This window comes from Salvelinus namaycush, chromosome 34 (assembly GCF_016432855.1).
Source record: "Salvelinus namaycush isolate Seneca chromosome 34, SaNama_1.0, whole genome shotgun sequence".
Lineage (NCBI taxonomy): Eukaryota > Metazoa > Chordata > Actinopteri > Salmoniformes > Salmonidae > Salvelinus > Salvelinus namaycush.
Genome location: NC_052340.1, coordinates 41,178,907 through 41,202,372, shown reverse-complemented (window position 1 = coordinate 41,202,372; position 23,466 = coordinate 41,178,907). Strand labels below are relative to the sequence as shown.

At 46.5% G+C, this 23,466-nt stretch overlaps 1 protein-coding gene across 1 annotated transcript in view; it reads left to right on the top strand.

Annotated features, from left to right (window-relative positions):
- Positions 1-23,466, top strand: part of ryr1b (ryanodine receptor 1b (skeletal)) — a 261,073-nt gene that overhangs the window by 150,398 nt on the left and 87,209 nt on the right. Inside the window, exon 63 of the mRNA XM_038973731.1 lies at positions 1,249-1,353. Within this exon, the coding sequence (XP_038829659.1) occupies positions 1,249-1,353 (105 nt within the window). The remainder of the gene's footprint in view (positions 1-1,248; positions 1,354-23,466) is intronic.

Here is a 23,466-nt window from a genome sequence, read left to right as displayed (position 1 = left end):
TAAAACAAGGCAGTCCCTCTGAACATGTCTACTGTATCTTTCTTTAAACAAGGCGTCCCTCTGACATGTCTCCTGTATCTTTATTTAAAACAAGGCAGTCCAATGACATGTCTACTGTATCTTTATTTAAAACAAGGCAGTCCCTCTGACATTTCTACTGTATCTTTATTTAAAACACGGCAGTCCTCTGACATGTCTGTTGTATCTTTATTTAAAACAAGGCAGTCCCCTCTGACATGTCTGTTGTATCTTTATTTAAACAAGGCAGTCCCCACTGAGAACACCTGTTTCTCAAAGGGAAAACGGGAGGAGCTGTTGGAACGGAGTGTGTTGTTGTCGGTTATAGGGTTCTCGTTTAGTGGTTTGGATACTGTGAAAAGCTACTGCTAAAGTAGATGTATTTGAGAGCCACAGTCGACCTTTTAAATGTATAGTCAACCCCCCCCTCCCCTCCCCTCCAGCTGTCGCTGGATCTGTACTACACAAAGATGAGATCTATGAGCTTCCTACACCAAGGAACCCAAGAACCCTAAATACAGGTCAGTACTGGACACCCTAAAAACATTATATTGTCCACTCTAGTTGCGAGAGGAATGTGCTTGTTCCACATTGCAGCCACAACGAATGTGACTACCGACTTGGCTGATCAACAATCACCTTGTATCATAAATAAACTACTCATTGTTATTGTGGATCAGTCGATCACATTTACCCACAATGCATCATGGAGTTGATGCTCTCGAACACAGTCAATGATTGTACTCTTTGTTAGCAGGGGGGGGGGGGGGTGGATCTACTAGAGTCGTGTGCAGCCTCAACAACTTTAGACACAGGGGCTGTCGAATCAAATCAAATCAATACTTGTCACAAGCGTCGAATACAACAGGTGTAGTAGACCTTACAGTGAAAATGCTTAAAGAGACTAGTGTCACTCACTGTGCTCTGTCTCTCTCACTCTCACTCTTCTCTGCCTCGTCTCTTACTGCTGACATGCAGTTTATCAACGTTATCTGTTACCATCATCCTGCCTCCCTTCTTCCTGACCTCTGACTTTACACGCTGAGCTCACCCTGTCATTGCATCATCCTGTTGGTTGGAGGCTAGGCTACATCAAAGTTAACCACAAAAAGACTGAGCCCTTGACAAAGGCTTGTTATGTGGTAGGTGTTTTAACGTGTGCAGTCTTTCATGCCATCCTCCCTCTTTTTCCTCTCTCTCCCTCTCTCCCTCCCTCCCTCCCTCCCCTAGCCTGTAGCACCTGTCAAACCCCCAGTTGTAGCAGAGTGGGGGTCAGGGGTGACTCCGAGGCTGGACCCAGACACCATCTCTAAACACGTCAAACAGATGGTGGATGTGAGTATCTGTCTGTCCTCTCCGTCTGTCTGTCTGTCCTCGCAACACCTCAGGCTCTTTCTAAATGTATCTCTCGTTGATTTCTCACATCCTTCTCCCCCACCTACTTCTCAAACACCAATGGAGAAGAAGGTCAGAGGAGATGGACCTTGGGGCTTCTTCTCTTCGATGTGGTTTGCGAAGGAGGCGAGGAGATAGGATGCAAGGAATCAAGTAGAGTTGAATTGGGATAGAACTGTGAGATGTGTTGCCTGTCTGTGTGTGTGAGTCTTTTTTCATTTCCTCATTACTGTGCAGTCCTAAAGCAGAACTACCCCTAGTCTACCGCAACCCAAAGTTAACATCGTGTACTTTATCTGTCGTCCCATAGAGATGTGTAAGAGTCGCTCCGTTGTATCTGTCCCATCATGTGTCTGTGAGCCCACTTTCAGTACCATTGGTTATCTCCCATTTTAAAGTATCAATTTTCTTGCAGTGCTGGAGTCTTAAACGAAATGTTGTGTGTCATTCATTTAATTGTGGCCACTAGATTGCGGTGATATGCTTAAAGCCATTTACAAACCAATGGTGAAGGTGCATAAATATGTCGAAATCAGAAATCACCGTAATACTCCATTCACTACTTGTAGTTCTATAGTCACGTTTGTTTGTTTTGTTGGTCTTGGCTAGCTTAATGTTCCTGTCGTTAGCTAGCTAGCACTCAGTCACTCACTGGGCTGCTAGCATCGTCCATGAAAAGAGCATGAGGGAAGCACTACAATATGACATTTTTCTACATTTGAACAAAATATAAAACGCAACATTGTAAAGTGTTTGGTCCCATGTATATATCATATCGAAATAAAGGATCCCAGAATGTTCCATATGCACAAAGCCTTATTTCTCTCTCAAGTTGTGCACAAATTTGTTTACATCCCTTTTATGAGCATTTCTCCTTCGTCAAGATAATCCATCCACCTGACAGGTGTGGCATATCAAGACCTGATTAAACAACATGATAATTACACAGGTGCACCTTGTGCTGGGGCCCCTCTAAAATGAAGGCCACTCTAAAATGTGCAGTTTTTGTCACACAACACAATGCCACAGGATGACCCAAGTCTTGAGGGAGCGTGTTAATGGCTGTCTGATGCAGGAATGTCTACCAAGCTATTCCACCGATATTGATGTTAATTTCTCTACCATAAGCCACCTCCATCTTTGTTTTTAGAGAATTTGGCATTATGTCCAACCGGCCTTCACAACCCGCAGACCACGTGTATGGCGTCCGTGTGAGAGAGGTGGGTTTGCTGATGTTAATGTTGTGAACAGAGTGCCCCATGGTGGCTCGGTGGGGTTATGGTAAGGGCAGGCAGGCAGCCCATTGTCGTGGCCATTCATCGCTGCCATCACTTCATGTTTCAGCATGATAGAATGCCCGGCACCGTGTCCAAAGGATCTGTACACAATTTCCTGGAAGCTAAAACTGTCCCAGTTCTTCCATTGCCTCATACTCACCAGATATTTCATCCATTGAGCATGTTTGGATGCGTCTGGATCGACGTGTTAGACAGTGTGTTCCAGTTCCCGCCAATATCCAGCAACTTCACACAGCCATTGAAAACGGAGTGGGACAACAATCCACAAGTGTCACGATCGTCTTGAGGACAATGAGTGGACCAAGGCGCAGCGTGTGAAAAATACATCTTCTTTTATTGGAAGACGAAAAAAACAAACGTGAAGCTATAAAAGACTAAGTGCTAACATGCAACATAGACAACTACCCACAAAAGCCTTCTGCCTATGGCTGCCTTAAATGTGGCTCCCAATCAGAGACATGAATGACAGCTGTCTCTGATTGAACCACTTCAGGCAACCATAACATACCTAGACACCTACACTCAACACAAACCCATCTAGTCTACCTACACACCCTTATACCATCAAAACCACCCAAGACGAGACAAAAACACACAAACATCCCCCCTGTCACACCCTGGCCTAACCAAACTATTCAGAAAACAAAGATAAAAAGGCAGGTGTGACAACAAGCCACAATCAACAACCTGATCACTCTATGAGAAGGAGATGTGTCACGCTCCATGAGGCAAATGGTGGTCACACCAATACTGACTGTCCCTCCCGCTCTCACCCCCCCTCACCTCCCCCTCCCCCCCCCCCCCCCCTCCTCCTCCCCCCCCCCCTCCCCCCCCCCCCCCCCCTGATCCCACACCCCTCCTTTTATTAGGTATATGTGACCAAGAAGATTCATATCTGTATCCCAGTCATGTGAAATCCATAGAATTAGGGCCTAATTACATTAATTTAAATTGCTGATTTCCTTATATGACTTAACTTAGTAAAATCTTTGAAATTGTGGCATTTTGCCGTTATAGTTTTTGTTCATATAAGTAGATGAAGAACACTCCTGGGATCAGGCAATGTGAAACGTAATCTTTAGTACCGTAACTTATCTTAATGTAGTTTTTGTTAATTGACTAAAACAAGAAGACACACAAGAAAAATTGCGTTTGAAAAGGGTTACCGTTTTTTTTGCTGCGCGCCAATGGGTAACCTAGGTAACCCATGTTGTTTTCCCCCACAGTCCTGATCTAATACCGACCGACCGGACTATTTTAAACACGGTTAATGCACCGATAAATCAGCATCTTAGAGCTAAAATTGGAATCATGTATACCAGGGGGTGATCAGTATCTATTTAGAAGAAGGTTTCCGGTCATAACACTTTCCTAGGTAAGAAAAATGTCCGGATGATATTGTCAAAACAAAGAGACCCCCCACCTCACAACACATGTGACCTCCAAACTGTTTGACTCTCCAGAGAGAAAAAAAAAATGGCAGTTTTTAAAATGTATTCCTAGCAATTCTACAACACTTATTTGTGTATATGATACTAGTTGTCAAACTCACCAATCGTTAAATATATATACCTTGCATTCGAAAGTATTCAGACCCCTTTGACTTTTTTCCACATTTTGTTACTTACAGCCTATTCGCAAAATGGATGAATAGTTGAACCACCTCATCATCTACACACAATACCCCATGATGTCGACATAGCAATACACCAGATGACATCCATACATTGCATCAAATACCCCCTAATGAAAAGTGAAACCAGGTTTTTTAGACTTTTTAGAACAATGTATAAAAAAATGTTTTTTTAATACCTTTTTACATATTAGTATTCAGACCCTTTGCTATGAGACTCAAAATTGAGCTCAGTTGCATCCTTTTTCCATGAATCATCCTTGAGATGTTCTACAACTGATTGGAGTCCACCTGTGGTAATTCAATTGATTGGACATGATTTGGAAGGCACACACCTGTCTATATATGTCCCACCAGTTGAACAGTGACATGTCAGAGCAAAACCAGCCATGAGGTCGTATGAGACCCCGAACAGGATTGGTGTCGAGGCACAGATCGGGGGAGGTTACCAACACATTTCTAGCAACATTGAGGTCTCCAATGACACAGTGGCCTCCATCATTCTTGAAATGGAAGAAGTTTGGAACCACCAAGACTCTTCCTAGAGCTGGCCTCTGCCGCCGGCCAAACTGAGCAAATCGGGGGCAGAGGGCTTGGTCAGGAGGTGACCAAAGACCAGACGGAAGCACTCCTCAGTACAGAGCATATGCCACCCGCTTGATTTGCCAAAAGGCACCTAGAGGACGCAGACCATGAGAAACAGATTCTCTTGTCTGATGAAACCAGATTGAACTCTTTGGCCTGAATGTCAGCGTCACCATCTGAGGAGACCTGGCCCGTCCAAACGGTGAAGCATGGTGGTGTCGGCAGCATCATGCTGTGGGGATGTTTTTCGTGGCAGTTGAGACTGGGAGACTAGTCAGGATCGAGGGAAAGATGAACGGAGCAAAGTACAGGAGGAATCTGTTGAAAATCTGCTCAGACTGCTCAGAGATCTCAGACTGGGGCAAGGTTCTAACCTTCCAACAGGACAACGACCCTAGCACACAGACAAGACATGCAGGATGTCTTTGGACAAGTCTCTGAATGTCTTTGAGTGGGCCCGCCAGGACCGCGACTTGAACCCGATCAAAACATCTCTGGAAGACCTGAATATGCTGTGTGCAGCGACAACTCCCCATTCCAACCTGACAGAGCTTGAGAGGATCTGCAGAAAGAATGGGAAACTCCCAAAACAAGGTGTGCCAAGCTTGTAGCGTCATACGCAGAGACTTGAGGCTGTTAATCGCTGCCAAAGGTGCTTCAAAAGTACTGATTAAAGGGTCTGAATACTTATTAAATGTCATTTGCTAAAATTATAAATATCATGTAACCGATTGAAATGACTAGCTTAGTTTAGCGGTGGTGCGCGCTAATAGCGTTTCATCGGGACGTCACTCGCTCTGAGACCTTTGAGTAGTTTTTGTTCCCCGCGGCCGCGGCGTTTTTTTTTTTTAGGAGCGTTGTAACTATGCTTTGAGGGTGGCTGTTTAGTTGATTGTGTGAAGAGGTCCCCTGTTCGAGCCTAGTAGGGGCGAGGAGAGGGACGGAAGCTATACTGTTTACACAGCAGAAGGGGAGAATCTCCCCAAATTCAGGTGTGGGTCCAAGCTGTAGCGTCATACCCCAAGAGACTCTAGGCTGTAAATCGCTGCAAAGGTACCTTCAACAAAGTACTGAGTAAAGGATCCAGAAAACTTATGTAAATGTAAATTTCAGTTTTTATTACTTTTTTTAAATGAACTTTGCTAAAACAAAAAAAATACAGGTTTTTGCTTTGTCATTGTGGGGTACTGTGATGTCAATTATGGGTATTGTTGTGATTGATGAGGAAAAAACAATTGTATCCATTTTATAATAGGTCTGTAACGTAACAAAATGTGGAAAAAGTGAGGGGTCTGAATACTTTCTGAATGCACTGTAACATCTATTATTTATTGTTAATTTGGGTCATGTACCGTGTTGACCCTGTTCTGGGTCCATGGTCCGTGTTGACCCTGTTCTGGGTCCATGGTCCGTGTTGACCCTGTTCTGGGTCCATGGTCCGTGTGACCCTGTTCTGGTCCGTAATCCGTATTTGACCCTGTTATGGGTCGTAATCCGTGTTTACCCTGTTCTGGGTCCATGGTTCGTTATTGACCCTGTTCTGGATCCATGGTCCGTTTGCCCTGTTCTGGGTCTGGATCCAGTAACAGTTTATTGAGTATAGATGGTTCAATACTGATACATAAAAAGAGCACAGAGAAATATACAACACGACGAACTTAGCAACGTGGCATTTTGGTAGTGCATGGGGCCGCCATCCTTAATGACTTTCGCTATTGAAGAAGACAATGCTCTGATCATTGACTGGATCGCTCCCAACACCCATAGAAATCCCCGCCTAGTTTACTACTTAAATGGCGGAAAGCCCTCTTGGCCACGTCCATGCAAAAACGTGTTATTTCCAAGCAAGATCTCTATACATCTCTATGGTCCGTACCACAGAATTGAACATAACGTCTGTGCTGACCTCTGCCAGTCCATCATGAGAACTACGCCTGAACAAGATGGATACATCTCTCTTGGAGACTTTAAGAAGATAGCAGCTAACTATCCCTTCTCCTTCTGCAACAATGACAGTGACAGGTGAGAGAGAAGTGAGAGAGAGTGAGAGAGTGGAGGAAGAGATGAGTGATCCCTGTGCCCAGTTGGATGTGTGAAACTCTTCTTAAGAACATTCTGTCTCTAGCTTTAACATCTGTCACCTCTCTCTCTCCTCCCTCCCCTCCCCCCCATCCTCCCTCCCCACCCTCCCTTCGTCTTCTCCTCGTCCTCCCACCCCTCGTCTCCTCCCATCCCTCTCTCCCCCATCCCTCTCTCCTCCACCCCTCCCTCCTTCTCTCCAAACCCATCCCTCCCTCTCTCTCCTCCCTCCCTATTCTCTCCCTCTCCCTCCCCTCTATCCTGCCCTCCTCCTCTCCTCCCTCTCCTCCCTCCATTCCTCCTCCACTTCCATCCCTCCCTCCTCCCCACCCCCCCCATCCTTCCATCACCCATCCCTCCCTCTCTTCATCCCTCTCTCCTCCCTCCTCTCTCCTCCCATCCCTCCCTCCTCTCTCCTCCCATCCCTCCCTCCCTCCCTCTCTCCTCCCTCCCTCCCTCCCATCTCTCCTCCCATCCTCCCCCCCCCATCCTCCTCTCCTCCGCTCTCTCCTCCCCATTCCTCCCTCCCTCTCTCCTCCATCCTCCTCCCTCCCTCCCTCTCTCCTCCACCCCCACCCCCCTTCCTCTCTCCCCCTCCCTCCCATCCGCCTCTCCCCCCCTCTCTCCTCCCTCCGCTCTCTCCTCCCATCCTCCCTCCCTCCCCTGCTCTCTCCTCCCATCCACTTCCAGAGAGGTGGAAGATCAGTCTACAGCAGATCAACTCTACTTCATGAGGGTGGATGTCCGTATGTGCCAAACTAGGATACACTTCAAGTACGTTCACACTTTCCACGAGACCACGTACAAGCGCCCACCTTCTGTTGACCACTTGGTGGAGGCTTTTGTGGTATGTGCATTGAGCTGATGTTGTTTTAAATTGTGATTTGGGCTGAGATTCACAACCGTCTAATTCATGCTCTTCTTTTTTTTTTTGTGGTCCGCTCTGTTGTAGCTGTGGGAGTCTCAAGCCAGGCTTCCCTGTCAGGTAAGATATCTCATCTATGACGTTGCACCAACAGCATCACTCACAATATGATGTAACTGGACCTGAGAAACACGGTTTTCCCAAACGCATCACTCATCAATATATGATGCAAACTGTACTGAAACAGTGGTTCCCAACAGCACACTCACAATATTAATGCCCACGTACCTGAGAACAGTGGTTCCCAACAGCATCACTTCCAATATAGATGCCACGTACCTGAGAACAGCGGTTCCCAAACACATCACTCCATAATGAGCAACTGTTACCTGAGAAGTGTTCCCAAGCAGCATCCCTCACAATATGATGCACTGTATCCTGAGAACAGCGGGTCCCAAACAGCATCACTCACAATATGTATACAACTGTAGCCTGACAACAGTGTTCCCAAACAGCTCACTCACATAATGATGCCACTGTACCTTAGAACATCGGTTCCCAAACGACATCACTCACAATATGATTGGCGCACTGTACCTGAAGAACAGTGGTTCCCAAAAGCATCACTCCAATATGATGCAACTGTACCTGAGAACAGTGGTTCCCAAACAGATGGTCGGCATTGTTCCATTTAATTTTTAAGGAACTTTCTCCGTTTTAAACTTACTCCTTGAAAGTTGTAATAGTAGAATGTACAAGGTACATTTCTTAATATGGGTAGTGTGTCAATCAGTTCCTCTTGTCATGTTCGTCTTTACAAACCTTAGAGAGATATTTATAACTGAATGTCCAGATCAACCAGACCACGTCGCTAACGTTTTGCCCAAAGATTATTGTAGTAAATGTTTGATTTACTAAAATATCACATGAATACACATTAGACATGGCAACATGTGTAGAGTAGCAAGAAAATGGTGCTTTCAAAACCTGAAACACTTTTCTCTCCCACCAACAGAGGGATTGCAGTTTTGTGTCGTGAACGTGCTTGCAAGCAACACCTCTATTTCTTATGTTGCAGGATGATAAAACTAATTTCCTGTCAGTTCTACACATTTTGTCATGTGTAGAGATATGTTCCCCCAATGCCGAAAGGGGGGCGAGTGAATAGTATTGGGAACCGTGCCTTTTACTCTCTCTCTCTCTCTCTCCTCTCTCTCTCCCTCTCTCTCTCTCTCTCTTCTCTCTCTCCCTCTCTCTCCTCCTCTCTCTCTCTCTCTCTCTCTGTCCTCTCTCTCTCTTTCTCTCGCTCTCTTCTCCCTCTCTCTTCCTCTCTCTCTCTCTCTCTCTCCTCTCTCCTGTCTCTCTCCCTCATCTCTCTCTCTCTCTCCTCATCTCCTCTCCTCATCTCTCTCTCTCTCATCTCTCTCTCTCTCTCTCCCTCATCCTCTCTCTCTCTCTCCCTCTCCTCCCTCTCTCTCTCGCTCTCTCTCCTCCTCTCCCTCATCTCTCTCTCTCTCTCTCTCTCTCTCTCCCATCCTCTTCTCTCCTCTTCTCTCTCTCTCTCTCTCTCGTCTCTCTCCACATCAGACTGTGGGGTAAACTGTCACGACACTGCCAGGACCTGTTTGGGATGCGTGTGTGAATTAAAGACCAGTGGTGTATGCTGGGGTCCCTGTCCCTCCACCCCTGCATCCAGCCCTCACATCCTGGCCCAGAACGTCCCTAACGAAGGCGAACAGCTGAGATTAAGGCACACTCTATCACATCACCCTACTGCTAGTTGACTGACACTCTTCACATCACCCTACTGCTAGTGACTGGACACTCTATCACATGCACCCTACTGCTAGTGACTGACACTATCACTCACCCTACTGCTAGTGACTGACACTCTATCACATACCCTACTGCTAGTGACTGGCACTCTATCACATCACCCTACTGGCTATGACTACAACTCTATCACATCACCCTACTTGCTATGTGCTGCACTTATCACTCACCCTACTCGCTAGTGACTGCTCTATCACATAACCCTACGCTGATGACTGACACTCTATCACATCAACCTACTGCTAGTGACTGACACTCTATCACACACCCTACTGCTAGTGACTACACTCTAGTCACATCACCCTGCTGCTAGTGACTGACAGCTCTATCACATCACCCTACGTGCTAGTGACTGACACTCTATCACCTCAACCTATCTGCTGGACTTGACAACTACTCTAGCACATCAACCTACTGCTAGTGACTGACACACTATCCATCACACCTACTGCTAGTGACTGACACTCTATCACATTCACCTACTGCTAGTGCGGATCGCTCATCACTCACCTACTGCTAAGTGACTGACACTCTATCCCTCAACCTACTGCTAGTGACTGACTCTATCACATCAACCTACGTGCTAGATGACTGACTCTATCACATCACCTACTGTCTAGTGACTGACCCTCATCACATCAACCTACTGCTAGTGACTGACACACTATCACACAACCGTACTGCTAGTGACTGACACGCTATCACATCACCCTACTGCTAGTGACTGAACTCTATCACATCAACCTACTGCTATGACTGACTTCTATCACATCAACCTACTGCTAGTGATGGGCACTCTATCACATCAACCTACTGCTAGTGCCTGACCACACTATCAACATCAACCTACTGCTAGTGACTGACACTCTACTCACATCACCCTACTGCTAGTGATGACTCTATCACATCAACCTACTGCTAGTGACTGACTCTATCACATCAACCTACTGCTAGTGGACTGGCACTCTATCACATCACCTACGCTAGTGACTGACATGCTCTATCACATTCCCCTACTGCTAGTGAACTGACCCTCTATCACATCACCCTACTGCTAGTGACTGACTCATCACATCAAACTACTGCGATAGACTGACACTCTATCACATCAACCTACTGCTAGTGAACTGACTCTATCACATCACCCTAACTGCTAGTGCTGACTCTATCAATTCAACCTACTGCTAGTGACTGACACTCTATCACATCACCCTACTGCTATGTGCTGAACACTCTATAATCACCTACTGCTTAGTGAACTGACACTCTATCATCACCCTACTGTAGTTGACTGACTCTATCACATCAACCTACTGCTAGTGACTGAACTCTATCCCATCAACCTACTGCTAGTGACTGCACTCTTCACATCACCCTACTTGCTATGACTGACACTCTATCACATCAACCCTACACTGCTAGTTGACTGGGGGGGGACACTCTATCACATCACCGCTACTGCTAGTGATGGCACTCTATCACATCAACCTACTGCTAGTGACCCCCCCCCCCTGGGGGGACACTCTATACATCACCCTACTGCTAGTGACTGACTCTATCACATCAACCTACTGCAGTGACTGACACTCTATCCACATCAACCTACTGCTAGTGACTGACTCTATCACATCACACCTACTGCTAGTGACTGACCCTCTAATCACAATCAACCTACTGCTAGTGACTGCTCTATCACATCACCTACTCTAGTGACTGACAACTCTATCACATCACCCTACTGCTAGTGAGCTGACACTCTAATCATCACCGTACTGCTAGTGACTGACACTCTAATCACATCAACCTACTGCTAGTGACTGACTCTATCACATCAACTACTGCTAGTGACTGACACTCTATCACATCACCCTACTGCAGTGATGACACTCTATCAACATCACCCACTGCTAGTGACTGACCTCTATCATCATCAACCTACTGTGAGTGACTGACACTCTATCACATCCAACCTACTGCTAGTGACTGACACTCTATCACATCAACCTAGCTGCTATGCTGACAACTCTATCACTCAACTACTGCTAGTGACTGGCACTCCTGATCCACATCAACCTACTGCTAGTGACTGACACTCTATCACATCACCCTACTGCTAGTGGCTGACACTCTATCCACTCACTTACGTGCTAGTGCTGACTCTATCACATCACCCTACTGCTAGTTGACTGACACTCTATCACATCAACCTACTGCTATTGACTGACTCTATCACTACACCCTACTGCTAGCTACTGACTGACACTCTATCACATCACCTACTGCTAGTGACTGGCACTCTATCACATCCAACCTACTGCTAGTGACCCTGACACTCTATCACATCACCCTATCTGCTCGTGACTGACACTCTATCACATCACCCTACTGCTAGTGACTGACACCTCTATCAAATCACCCTACTGCTAGTGATGACCCGTATCACATCACCCTACTGCTGAGTGGACTGACCACTCTATCACTCACCCTACTGCTAGTGACTGACGAGCTCCTATCACATTCACCCTACTGCTGAGTGACTGACACTCTATCAACTCACCCTTACTGCTAGTGACTGACACTCTTATCACATCAACCTACTGCTAGTGACCTGACACTCTATCACATCAACCTACTGCTAGTGACTGCAGCCCTATCAGCAATCCACACCCTACTGCTAGTGACTGACACTCTATCACATCAACCTACTGCTAGTGACTGACACTCTATCACTCACCCTACTGCTAGTGACTGGCACTCTATCACATCACCCTCCTGCCTAGTGACTGGCAGCTGGCATTCACATCACCCTACCGCTAGTGACTGCACTCTATCACATCCCCGACTGCTGTGACTGACCTCTAATCACATCCCACCCTACTGCTAGTTGATGACACTCTATCACATCAACCTACTGCAGAGTGACTGACACTCTATCAACATCACCCTAACTCTATGTGACTGAACACTCTATCACATCATCCCCTACTGCTATGACTGACTACTCTATCACATCACCTACTGCTAGTGACTGACACTCTATCAACATCACCCTACTGCTAGTGACTGTGCACCTCTAATCACATCACCCTACTGCTAGTGACTGGCACTCTATCACATCCAACCTACTGCTAGTGCTGACACTCTAATCACATCACCCTACTGCTATGACTGCACTCTATCACAATCAACCTACTGCTAGTGACTGACACTCTATCACATCAACCTACTGCTAGTGACTGACACTCTATCGCATCACCCTATCTGCTATGACTGGCACTCTACACCTCACCCTACTGCTATGACTGGCCTCTTCACATCACCCTAAACTCGCTAAGTGGAACTGACACTCTATCACATCACACCGACTTGCTAGTGACTGACGACTCATCACATCACCCTATGCTAGTGACTGACACTCTATCACATCACCCTACTGTCAGAGTGACTACACCTCTATCAGTCACCCTACTGCTAGTGACTGACACTCTATCACATCACCCTACTGCTAGTGACTGACACTCTATCCATCACCCTACTGCTAGTGACTGACACTCTATCACATCACCCTACTGCTAGTGACTGCACTCTATCACATCACCCTATCTGCTAGTGACTGACTCTCTCACATCAACCTACTGCTAGTGACTTGCACTCTATCACATCACCCATACTCTAGTGACTGACACTCTATTACATCAACCTACTGCTAGTGACTGACACTCTATCAACACACCTACGCTAGTGACTGACACTCTATCACATCACCACTACTGCTGAGTGACTGGCTGTTGCTTGTTTATTCTCTATATATGAGGTACTGCTAGTGACCTGACACTCTATAATAATGAGGTACTGCTAGTGACTGACCACTCTATAATAATGAGGTACTGCTAGTGGACTGTCTGTTGCTTTGTTATATTCTCTATATAATGAGTACTGCTAGTGACTGACACTTATATAATGAGTGTACTGCTAGTGACTGGCTTGTTGCTTGTTATATTCTCTTATAATAATGATGGTACTGCTATGACTGGCTGTTCTTGTTATATTCTCTATATAATGAGGTACTGCTAGTGACTGACACTCTATAATAAGTGATGTACTGGCTAGTGACTGAAAACACTCTATAATAATGCGTACTGCTAGTGACTGACACGTCTATAATAATGAGTGTACTGCTAGTGACTGAGCTGACACTCTATAATAATGAGAGTCTGCTAGTGACTGTACACTCTTATATGAGGTACTGCTAGTGACTGACACTCTATAATAATGAGATTTACTGCTAGTGACTGGACTATCACATCAACCTAACCGTAGTGACTGACACTCTATCACATCAACCACCGCTAGTGACTGACACCCCATCACATCACCCTACTGCTATGACTGACATCCATCCAAAATACCCTACTGCTAGTTGCTGACACTCCATCATCATCACCCTACTGCTATGACCCTGACTCTATCACATCAACCTACTGCTAGTGACTGACACTCCATCAACATCACCCTACTGCTAGTGACTGACTCTATCACACAACCTACTGCTAGTGACTGACACTTCTACACATCAACCTACTGCTAGTGACTGCTCTATCACATCACCTACTGCTAGTGACTGACTCTATCACATCAACCTACTGCTTAGTGATGACACTCTATCACTCACCCTACTGCTAGTTGACTCGACCACTCTATCACATCACCCTACTGCTAGTATGCCGACTCTGATCACATCACCCTTACTGCTAGTGACTGACTCTTCACATCAACCACTACTGCTAGTGGCTGACACACTATCCCATCAACACCTACTGCTAGTGACTGACACTCTATCACATACCTACTGCTAGTGACTGACACTCTATCACATCACCCTACTGCTAGTGACTGACACTATATCACATCAACCTACGCTAGTGACTGACCTCTATCACATCACCCTACTGCTATGGACTGACACTCTATCACATCACCCACTGCTAGTGGACTGACACCCTATCACATCACCTACTGCTAGTGACGTGACACTCTATCACATCCAACCTACTTGCTAGTGACCTGCACTCTATCCACATCACCCTACTGCTAGTGATGACACTCTATCACGTCACCCTACTGCTAGTGCTGACACTCTTCACATCACCCTACTGCTAGTGACTGCCACTATCACATCAACCTACTGCTAGTGACTGACACTCTATCACACACCCTACTGCTAGTGACTGACTCTATACAATCAACCTACTCTAGTGACTGACACTCTTCCCATCACCCTACTGCTAGTGACTGACACTATTGCCATCCCCTACTGCTATGACTGACACTCTATCACATCACCTACTGCTAGTGACTGCACTCTATCACATCCCCTACTGCTAGTGACTGGCACTCATATCACAACATGCTGTGTGTGTCCCAAACAGGTTCTTCGGAGACAACACATTTGTTTTTCCGCCTGGGTACACAGTAATTGGGGTAACACCGTATAGGAGGGACTTGGAACCGTCACTCTGTGTAACGGAGGTTGACTCAATCGCTCTCGACCGGTCCACCCAGACAGACCCTTGGTTGTGATGCCTGTGATGTGTGGACAAGATGGAAACCAGGCAAGTTCATCCCTACAGAGAGAGAAGTGGTAAGACCTGTCGTCAACCCAAACCAGATCTACAGATCATTTTTTTACTTAACCCTTTTTCACATGACCTGTCTGTCTGAAATCAGTCCTGCCTGAACCCTGTCTGTCTAGAAACAGACCCTGCCTGCCCTGTCTGTCTTACGTCTGCTGATCTGAAACAGTCTGCCTGCCTGTCTTCTGAAACAGTCTGCCTGACCCTTCTGTTCTGAAACGTCCCTGACCTGTCTCTGAAACAGCTCTGACCCTGTCCTGTCTGAACAGTCTGCCTGACCCTGTCTGTCTGAAACAGTCTGCCTGACCTCTGGTCTTCTGAAACAGTCTTCCTGACCCTGTCGTCCTGAACACCGTGCTGATCGAAACTAGTCTTCACAGTTGCTACCCTGTCTGTCTGACGTCTGCTGAGTCTGCTGCGTCGTACTGAAACAGTCCTGTCTGAAACGGTGTTGTGTTGTGACTCCCCACCCTCCCTCCCTCCCTCTCCCCAGGGCTGTTTGTGACTCCCCACGCCTCCCTCTCCCCAGGGCTGTGTTGTGACTCCCCACCCTCCCGCTCCCCAGGGCGTGTTGTGACTCTCCACCCTCCCTCTCCCCAGGGCTGTGTTGTGACTCTCCACCCTCTCCGATCCTCCCTCTCCCCAGGACCTGTGCTGTGACTCTCCACTTCCCCTCCCTCCCTGCCTCCCTCTCCCCAGGCTGTGCTGTGACCTCTCCACCCTCCCTCCCTCTCCCAGGGCTGTGCTGTGACTCTCCACCCTCCCTCTCCCCAGGCTGTGTTGTGACTCTCCACCCTCCCTCCCTCCCCTCTCCCCAGGGCTGTGCTGTGACTCTCCACCCCTCCCTCCCTCTCCCCCAGGGCTTTGTTGTGACTCTCCACCTCCCTCCCTCCCCTCTCCCAGGGCTGTGTTTGACTCTCCACCTCCCCACCCTCCCCCCAGGGCTGTGGCGTTCTCTCCACCCTCCCTCCCTCTCCCAGGGCTGTGCCTGTGACTCTCCACCTCCCTCTCCCCATGCTGTGTTGTGACTCTCCACCCTCCCTCCCTCCCTCCCCCCAGGGCTGTGCTGTGGATCTCCACCGCTCCTTCCTCTCCCCCAGGGCTGTGTTTAACTCCCCACCCTCCTCCTCTCCCCATTGGGCTGTGTTGTGAACTCTCCCACCCTCCCCATCCCTCCCCCCATGGCTGTGTTTGTGACTCTCCACCCTCCCTCCCTCCCGCTCCCACGGGTGTTGTGGACTCTCCACCCCTCCCACCCTCCCCCAGGGCTGTGCTGTGACTTTCCACCCTCCCTTCCTCTCCCCAGGGCTGTGTTGTGACTCCCCACCCTCCATCCCTCTCCCCCAGGGCTGTGTTGTGCCTCGCACACCCTCCCTCCCTCCCCCCAGGGCTGTGCTGTGACTCTCCACCTCTCCCTCCCTCCCCCAGGGCTTGTTGTGACCCCCACCCCTCCCTCCCTCCCCCCAGGGCTGTGTTGTGAACTCTCCACCCTCCCTCCCTCCCCCCAGGCTGTGTTTGTGACTCTCCACCCTCCTCCCTCCCCCATGGAGCTGTGTTGTGACCTCCACCTACCCTCCCTCCTCGCCCAGGGCTGTGCTGTGACTCTCCACCCGCCCTCCCTCTGCCCCAGGGCTGTGTTGTGACTCTCTCCACCCTCCCTCCCTCCCTCTCCCCAGGGGCTGTGTTGTGCTCTCCACCCTCTCCACCCTCCCCCCAGGGCTGTGCTGTGACTCTCCACCCTCCCTTCCTCTCCCCAGGCTGTGTTTGTGACTCCCCACCTCCTCCCTCTCCCCAGGGCGTGTTGTGACTCTCCACCCTCCCTCCCTCCCCCCAGGGCTGTTGTTGTACTCTCCACCACTCCCTCTCCCCAGGGCTGTGGTTGTGACTCTCCACCCTCCCTCCCTCCCCCCAGGGCTGTGTTGTACTCTCCACCCTCCCTCCCTTGCCCTCTGCCCCATGGCTGTGTTTGTGACACTCCACCCCTCCCTCTCCCCAGGTCTGGTCTGTGACTCCCCAGAGATCTCCTTGACTCCTCCATGCCCGCCTCCTTCCTGCAGGAGAAGATGGAGGAACTCAACTTGATCAGAATAAGAGCAGAGAACCCGACTAGAGCTGGGGACACTGGATACACACACACAGAGACGGACCTGAGACCCACAAAGACACACACATGACGGACACACACACACGAAGCGGAAGCCGACGGACACAACACAGATACTCCGGACGACAGACACAACACACACACGGACGGACAGACACCACACACGACGGACACACACACAACTCATACACACCCAGCACATCAAATAAACTGGTTTGTTGGGCGCGTTTGAGCCAATTGGTGTTTTCTCAATAATGCTCCTAACCCGCCTCCACAATCTCAACCTCAAGAGAAGTACTCAGGAGCACGATGTGGAGCGCGGATGCATAACCACATAGGACCTTTCCATTTGAAGAAGCACTTCCCCTCTACTGTATTACCTCACGCTGCACCTCCCCAGTCACAGACCTTCTTCCAGCCAGGACGATGACCACAATAAACGAAGATATACACAAGCTAACTTTTACTTTCATAATTATCAGCTAGATATATGTGGAATTCGTTGTAATCGAGCTATCTAGTTAAACAGAAAAATTACAGAAACTAAATGCTATGCAGCAAAGTAGTCGATGTCAGTTCTTTTGGCTACCTTTGCCTATGTTATTTTCTTGGACTTCTTCTAACCAGGATAATGGCAATAGAGACAAACAAGATATACACAAGTCCGATGTCGTTTTCTTGTGCTACCAGTTTGCCCTATTGATTTTCTAGGGACCTTCTTCTAACCAGGATAATGGGACGTAGAGACGAAACAAGATATACACGAAGCAAAATGTTTTATCTTCGTAACTATCGTAGACTATCATAACATTCATAACTATGCTTGCTGTCTGGGGTTTTAAGCTAGGTTTCTGTACATAACTTTGTGACATCAGCTGATGTAAGAAGAGCTTTTATACATTTGCTTTTGATTGCTATCTTTTTATCGTATAATGTAGGCTAACCAGATAGAATAACAGGCACAAAACGACATAAACCAATGTTATCAAAAGGTGAGATGTCGATTCATCGTTGGGCAGCTCAGTTCTCCCAATCGATTATTTGTGGCTCTCTGGCAAGCTAACCAGTAGTAGCTAGCCAGTTAGCTCCCATTACACTCCACTACAGTGGGTACTGTAGGTATGTAACCATCGCAAAAATGTGCTGTATTTATTAAACGTAGCAAAATATTGTAGTCAAAAGCAACATATGTGTGTGATTAGCTAACATTTAAATACCCGAGTCCGCATTGTATTTTTTCTCTCGGCTTCAGCTCAAATATGTCAGAGCTCTTGATTTTAATCAATTTGTGTATTTTTTTTATTTTATTATAAATGTGTTTTGCATCATAATTCTTTACTTTCTGTTGAAGCTTACGTCGATGCATTGCTTCAAATATATGTACAAACGGAGGACACCACTCGAGAAAGTGCCCTCCATGCACTTTTTCATATACTTGCTTTTGGGACTCATTCCTCCGACCCTCCTCTCTACGGTAACTTATGGTACTTTGAGATAAACAACCCATTGATTCAACCAGTTTTTTTTATTTTTTCGCCCCAGTGGTTTTCCTGATCATTTTCAAGTAGAGTTCATGTCCTTAGTTTTTTGGTTTTCTAAATATATTATACAGTGTAATTCTAACTGTTTATGTGATGTTGATTATTTTTTTGAATTTCTGAACATTCTGTGGTGCTAAGCTCTTTTCTTCACACTCAGGCTGAATTCCTTAAACTGGCACCCTATTCCCTATCTAGGGCACTACTTTGATCACTATTCCCTATCTAAGGCACTACTTTGATCACTATTAGATCCCTGGTCAAAGGTATTTTAAATTTTTCTTTTAACTAGACAAGTCAGTTAGAAAAAATTCTTATTTCAATTACGGCCTAGGAAACAGTGAGTATGCGGCCTTGATTTTTACCAGATTTTGTATCTTGTCCTGCGCGGGATTTGATTCTTGCAATCTTTCGGTACTAGTCCACACTCTAACCACTAGGCTGCGCTGCCGCCCCAAGGTAGTGCAGCTAATGTAGGCAATAGGGTTTGCCATTCCCTAGGTGCCTGGTCTAAAGTTAGTGCCCTAGATAGCAATATGGTTGCATTCCCCATAGGCCTGGTCTAAAGTAGTGCCCTAGATAGGCAATAGGGTGCCATTCCCCATAGGGCCTGGTCTAAAGTATGCCTAGATAGCGCATAGGGTGCCATTCCCATAGGGCCTGGTCTACAAGTAGTGCCCTAGATATGGCAATGGGTGCCATTCCCCTGGCCTTGGTCTAAAGTAGGCCCTAGATGGCAATAGGTGCCATTCCCCCATAGGGCTGGTCTAAAGTAGTGACCTAGATCAGGCAATAGGGTGCCATTCCCATATGCCTGGTCCCTAAGTATGCCCTAGATAGGCAATAGGGTGCCTTCCTCCCATAGGGCCTGGTCTAAAGTAGTGCCCTAGATTAGGCAATAGGGTGCCATTCCTCATAGGGCCTGGTCTAAAGTATCCCTAGATAGGCAATAGGGTGCCATGGGGACAACCCTTGGAGATGGACCTCCTAAGACTGCCTTAAAATTCTTACACACAACCCGCGTAGCACTGGCGGGAACATATTTTAACGAAACGCCAGTAGTGCATCCAACACTACTGGCGTTCGTTAAATCATGTCCCGCCTGCTACCGTGTTGTTGTAATGATTTAAGGCAGTCTTGGAGTCCATCTCCTTAACCCCCACCAATAAACACACACTGGCCTAATCAAAGCTCTACTGGAACTGCTCAGTGAAACTATAGTTAATCTAACGCCCTGTGGATTACGATCGTTGTACTGTTGTAATTATGTTTATTCTCCTCTCTCTCATCTCAGTTTAGAGTGTCCGTGGTGTTTTTTTTTGAAAGGAAACACGAGGTGTGATTACAGGTTAACGATGTGTTATTGTCCAGGCCACTGTATACCGATCTATGCTGGGTCCCAAGGGCACTCTATGCCTAATTACCTAGTCTGGAAAACTGACCCAGGCAACGCAGGGACTTGGGTCTGGTTTCAATGATGGATTCTTTGGCATTGAGAACTACATACTGGGAGGGGGGGGGGTGGTTCTGGGGACCAAACAAACCAAGAACAGACATGAGGCTAGAACGTCCACGTATTCGAAACCAAAAGTTTGCAGTTGGTTTAGTTCAGGTAGTTGATGCAGAATAGCCACTTGTGAAATGCACACCATTACAAAATACCTAACAAGACCTACATCTTTGCTAGTTCTAATTTATATTTTTACCAAGAGTAGTGACGTAGGTAGTTACACAATTCCTCTATGCTAACGTAGTATGACTAGTTCCTCTATGCACAAAGTAGTGGACATAATTTCCTATGCCTACGTAGTAGTGCATAGTTCCTCTATGCTACTTACTAGTGGACATAATTCCTCTATGCTAATTCTAAACGTATGTAGTGACATAATATCCCTCTTGCTAACGTAGGTAGTACAATAGTTCCTATGCTATGTAGGTAAGTGACATAGTCCTCTATAACTACGTACGTAGTGGACATAGTTCCCTCTATGCTATACGTAGATAGTGACATAATCCCTCTATGGCTACGTACGTAGTGACATAATCCCGCGATGCTACTACGTAGTGACGTAATTCCTCTATGCTTAATGCTAATACGTACGTAGTGACGGAATCCCTCTATGCTGTACGTACGTATTGACATAATTCCTATATGCTACTACGTATTGCCGTGTACCTCTATGCCTATAGGTAGTGACATAATTCCTCTATGTACATAGTATTTGACATATTCCTCTATGCTACTTAGGTAGTACCGTTAGTTCCTCTATGCTACGTAGGTAGTGAACGTGAGTTCCTCTATGCTACGTACGTAGTGCCATAATTCATCTATGCTACGTACGTAGTGACAAGTGACATAATTCCTCTATGCCTCTAATGCTAACGTAGTATGAAGTAGGTCCTCTATGCTACGTAGGTGTGACATAATTCCTCTATGTTAAGTACGTAGGTAGTGAATAGTTCCTCTATGTACGTACAGTTGAAGTTCGAGAAAGTTTACATACACTTAGCAAATACATTTAACTCAGTTTTTTCACAATTCCTGACATTTAATCCTAATAAAAATCCCTGTCTTAGGTCAGTTAGGATCACTACTTATTTTAAGAATGTGAAATGTCAGAATAATAGTAGAGAGAATGATTTATTTCAGCTTTATTTCTTTCATCACATTCCAGTGGGTCAGAAGTTTACATACACTCATTAGTATTTGGTAGCATTGCTTTTAATTGGTTTAATTTGGGTCAAATGTTTGGTAGCTTCCACAAGCTTCCATAAGTTGGGTGATTTGGCCATTCCTCCTGACAAGCTTGGTGTAACTGATCGGTTTTAGGCCTCCTTGCTCGCACAACTCTTTTCAGTTTGCCCAACATTTTCTATAGGATGTCAGGATCAGGGTAGGCCTCCTTGCTGACCTTTTCGTCTGCCACATTTCTAAGATTATCTGTTGTGATGGCCACTCCAATACCTTGACTTTGTTGTCCTTAAGCCATTTGCCACAACTTTGGAAGTATGCTTGGGGTCATTGTCCATTGGAGACCTATTTGCGACCAAGCTTTAACTTCCTGACTGATGTCTTGAGATGTTGCTTCAATATATCACACATAATTTTCTTCCTCATGATGCCATCCATTTGTGAAGTGCACCAGTCCTCCTGCAGCAAAGCACCCCACAACATGTGTGCTGGCGCACCCGTGCTTCACGGTGGGATGGTGTTCTTCGGCTTGCAAACCTCCCCCTTTTTCCCTCCAAACATAACGATGGTCAAGTATTTCATCAGACCAGAGGACATTTCTCCAGAAGTACGTATCTTTGGCCCCCATGTGCAGTTGCAAACCGTAGTCTGGCTTTTTTATGGCGTATGGAGCAGTGCTTCTTCCTTGCTGAGCGGCCTTTCAGGTTATGCGATATAGGACTCGTTTTACTGTGGATATAGATACTTGTGTACATTTCCTCCAGCATCTTACAAGGTCCTTGCTGTTGTTCTGGGATTGATTTTGCACTTTTCGCACCAAAGTACGTTCATCTCTAGAGACAGAATGCGTCTCCTTCCTGAGGGAATGAGACTGCGTGGTCCCATGGTGTTTATATCTTGCATACTATTGTTTGTACAGATGAGCATGGTTACCTTCAGCGTTTGGAAATTGCCCAGGCTGAACCAGACTCATTTGTGGAGGCCTGCTGGCTGGATTTCTTTTGTTTTCCCCTTCATGAGTGGTCAAGCAAAGAGGCACCTGAGTTAGAAAGGCATTGAAATAATCCACAGGTACACCTCCAATTTACTAAATTATGTCAATTAGCCTATCAGAAGCCTTCTAAAGCCATGACAATAATTTTCTGGAATTTTCCAAGCTGTTTAAAGGCACAGTCAACTCAGTGTATGTAAACTTCTGACCCACTGGAATTGTGATACAGTGAATTATAAAGTGAAATAATCTGTCTGTAAACAATTGTTGGAAAAAATACTTGTGTCATGCACAAAGTAGATGTCCTAACACCGACTTGCCAAAACTATAGTTTGTTCACAAGAAATTTGTGGAGTGGTTAAAACAAGTTTTAATGACTCCAACACAAGTGTATGTAAACTTCCGACTTCACTGTAAGTTAGTGACGTGGGTCCTCTAACGCTACGTAGGTAAGTGACATTAGGTCCTTATGCAACGTAGGTAGTGACATAGGTCCTCTATGCTACGGTAGAGGTAGTGACCATAGGTTCCATCCTAACCGCTACGTAGTAGTAGTGACATAGGTCCCTCTAATGAACGTAGGTAGTGACTAGTTACTCTATGCTCCGTAGGTAGTGACATAGGTTCCTCATACCTAACTAGGTTGACACTATGGTCCTCTAGGCCTACGTAAGGTAGTGACATAGGTCTTCTATGACTGAAAGAGTTTTGTTTCCAATCATTGAAAACCAAACCTGGTCACAGTGTACCTAGGCTTTTGGGTTTTCAACACTATCTACTAGCCATACCAAGTAGGAGGGAA